General features: G+C 34.7%; 1 protein-coding gene across 1 annotated transcript in view; it reads right to left on the bottom strand.

Annotated features, from left to right (window-relative positions):
* The window catches only part of HHEX (hematopoietically expressed homeobox), an 8,840-nt gene that overhangs the window by 2,248 nt on the left and 4,092 nt on the right, over positions 1-2,500 (bottom strand). The window contains exons 2-3 of the mRNA XM_053692416.1: positions 1,607-1,785; positions 465-515 (exon numbers count right to left, since the gene is read on the bottom strand). Of these exons, the coding sequence (XP_053548391.1) occupies positions 465-515; positions 1,607-1,785 (230 nt within the window). The remainder of the gene's footprint in view (positions 1-464; positions 516-1,606; positions 1,786-2,500) is intronic.

Below are 2,500 nucleotides of genomic sequence, written 5' to 3'. Positions count from 1 at the left end.
TGTGATTTCGTCTAGACATTTTATTAAGTAATATTGAATTATGAAAAGGATGTGTAAATTGAGAGGTATTTAAAATTTCACAGTATTTTATCTACTTGTTTTAATTAAGTTTTGTATAAATGTTTTGGCAGAGCATTGCACCAAAATTAAGTTCATCTCTGCTGCAAGAATTAGATCAACTGAATATGGACTGACACCAAAATTAGTACCGTTTTGTAATTGCCAGTGTGCAGACTAGAAAAATCATTACATATACCAGCAATTATTTCAAAGCTTTTAACTTTAGTGTTGCTTGAATAATTCCCCTTCTGGTTTCATGCAAGACTATTTGCTTTAATAATCAAGCTGAAGAGTTTAAACAGCCATCCAAATGACTTTGGCATACAACCTGAAATAGGTGATCACATTAAAAGATAAGTAGATTAAAATGACTATCTCTATAGAAACTGAACTATTTGTTCTACCTGTTTCAAGCGTCTCCATTTGGCTCTTCTGTTCTGAAACCAGGTTTTGACCTGCGGAAAGATTAGATCAGATGAGATTTTGGAAGCCTAGGCAGGCAATGTTTATTAATTAAATTCAAACTTTCATAAATATGGCGAAGAGGTACTGTGTTAAAATTCTACATTTAAATTGTCATTTAAAATTGCAATCAAATAAAAAATACAATGAAAATGCATAAAAAATAAAAGAGCAAATATTCTAAATAGGTTTAAATATCCTAAAGAATAGCAGATTTACTTATTGGGAAATATTTTAAAATCGTTATATTATAAAATGAACATTAACTTAGTTAAAGGGACAGTCTACACCAGAATTTGTATTGTTTAAAAAGATAATCACTTTATTACAAATTCCCCAGTTTTGCATAACCAACACGTTTATATTTATATACATTTTACCTCTGTGATTACCTTGTATCTAAGCCTCTGCAGACTGCCCCCTTACCTCAGTGCTTTTGACAGACATGCAGTTTAGCCAACCAGTGCAGACTCATAAATAACTGCACGGGAGTGAGCACAATGGTATCTATATGACACTAGTACTGTCTAATTGTGAAAAGCTTTCAAAATGCTCTGAGCTAGAGGCGGTTTCAACGGTTTAGAAATCAGTTTGAGCCTACCTAGGTTTAGCTTTTCAAAAATACCACCAAGGGAACAAAGCAAATGTAATGATACAAGTAAAGTTGTTTACAATTGCATGCCCTATCTGAATCATGAAAGTTTAATTTTGACAAGACTGTCCCTTTAATGAAAACGTAATTATAACGTATAACGTGTATAGTTAAATCTATGATAATTCAGACTACATTAAAATCTCAAATATGTCATAATAAAATATGAAATGTACAGACATTGAAGTCATGGATTGTATAAAGGTTTAGAAAAAAAAGTCCTTCCGAGCATCTATACTGTATTTTTCATGTTGTATTTATACAGACACAGTCACATAAAATAATGAAATAAAACATATATTGTAAAACACGTGATCTTTGCTGCAAACTATTATTATACCAATTTGTCTATAGGATGATAATCTCCATCCACTCAGCCTCCCCTGTAACCCTATAGTTTCCTGCATGGGTGCTATTTCTTGTGGTTTTTACCTGTCTCTCACTTAGTTGCAGCATTTTTGCCAGCCTTTTCCTCTCTGGGGGTGAGAGGTATTTCTGTGTTTCAAATTTTTTTTCCAATTCAATGGTCTGATCGTTTGAAAACCGCACTTGGCCACCTTTCCTTTTATGTAGTGGTCTCTGTATGAAAGGGCTCCATAGGAGAGGTTTACCTGCAAATTAGATAATGATATATAATATATTATAGGTCCAACTGATTCTACAGAAGATTTACATATAAAGAGGTACAGGGGGAAAAATGTCAGCATATTCAACTGCAAATAAACACACATGAGTTTGTGTGTGAGTGTGAGTGTGTGTGAGAGAGAGAGAGAGAGAGAGAGAGAGAGAGATCATAAAAATGTATAACTTAGTTGCTTCCATAGCACAATAACTTCTGAGATAAAGAAAGAAAGAATAAAATATATAACTCAGTTGCTTCCCTAGCACAATAAATGCCATATAGTTTATGTCCTGTTACAACTTCTGAGATGATGAGAGAGAGAGAAAGAAAGAGAGAGAGGGGGGAGAAAGATAGTAAGAGAGAGAGAGAAGGTGAGAGAAAGAGAAATAAAGATAGTAATAGAGAGAGAAAAAGAGAGAGAAAAAGAGAGAGATACAGAAGGTGAGAGAAAGAGAGAGAGGGGGGGGAGACAGAGAGGAGGGAGAGAAAGATAGTAAGAGAGATAGAATGTGAGAGAGAGAGAGAGAGAGAGAGAGAGAGAGAGAGAGAGAGAGAGGGGGGAGAGAAAGATAGTAATAGAGAGAGAATAAGAGAGAGATATAGAAGGTGAGAGAAAGAGAGCGAGAGGGGGAGAGAGAGATAGTAAGAGAGAGAGAGAGAAAGAAAAAGAGGGAGAAGGTGAGAGAAAGAGAGAGAGAGAGAGG

The sequence above is a fragment of the Bombina bombina genome, chromosome 9 (assembly GCF_027579735.1).
Source record: "Bombina bombina isolate aBomBom1 chromosome 9, aBomBom1.pri, whole genome shotgun sequence".
Classification (NCBI taxonomy): Eukaryota; Metazoa; Chordata; class Amphibia; order Anura; family Bombinatoridae; genus Bombina; species Bombina bombina.
Note: the sequence above shows the minus strand (reverse complement) of the source record. Positions and strands in the feature narration are given on the sequence as shown.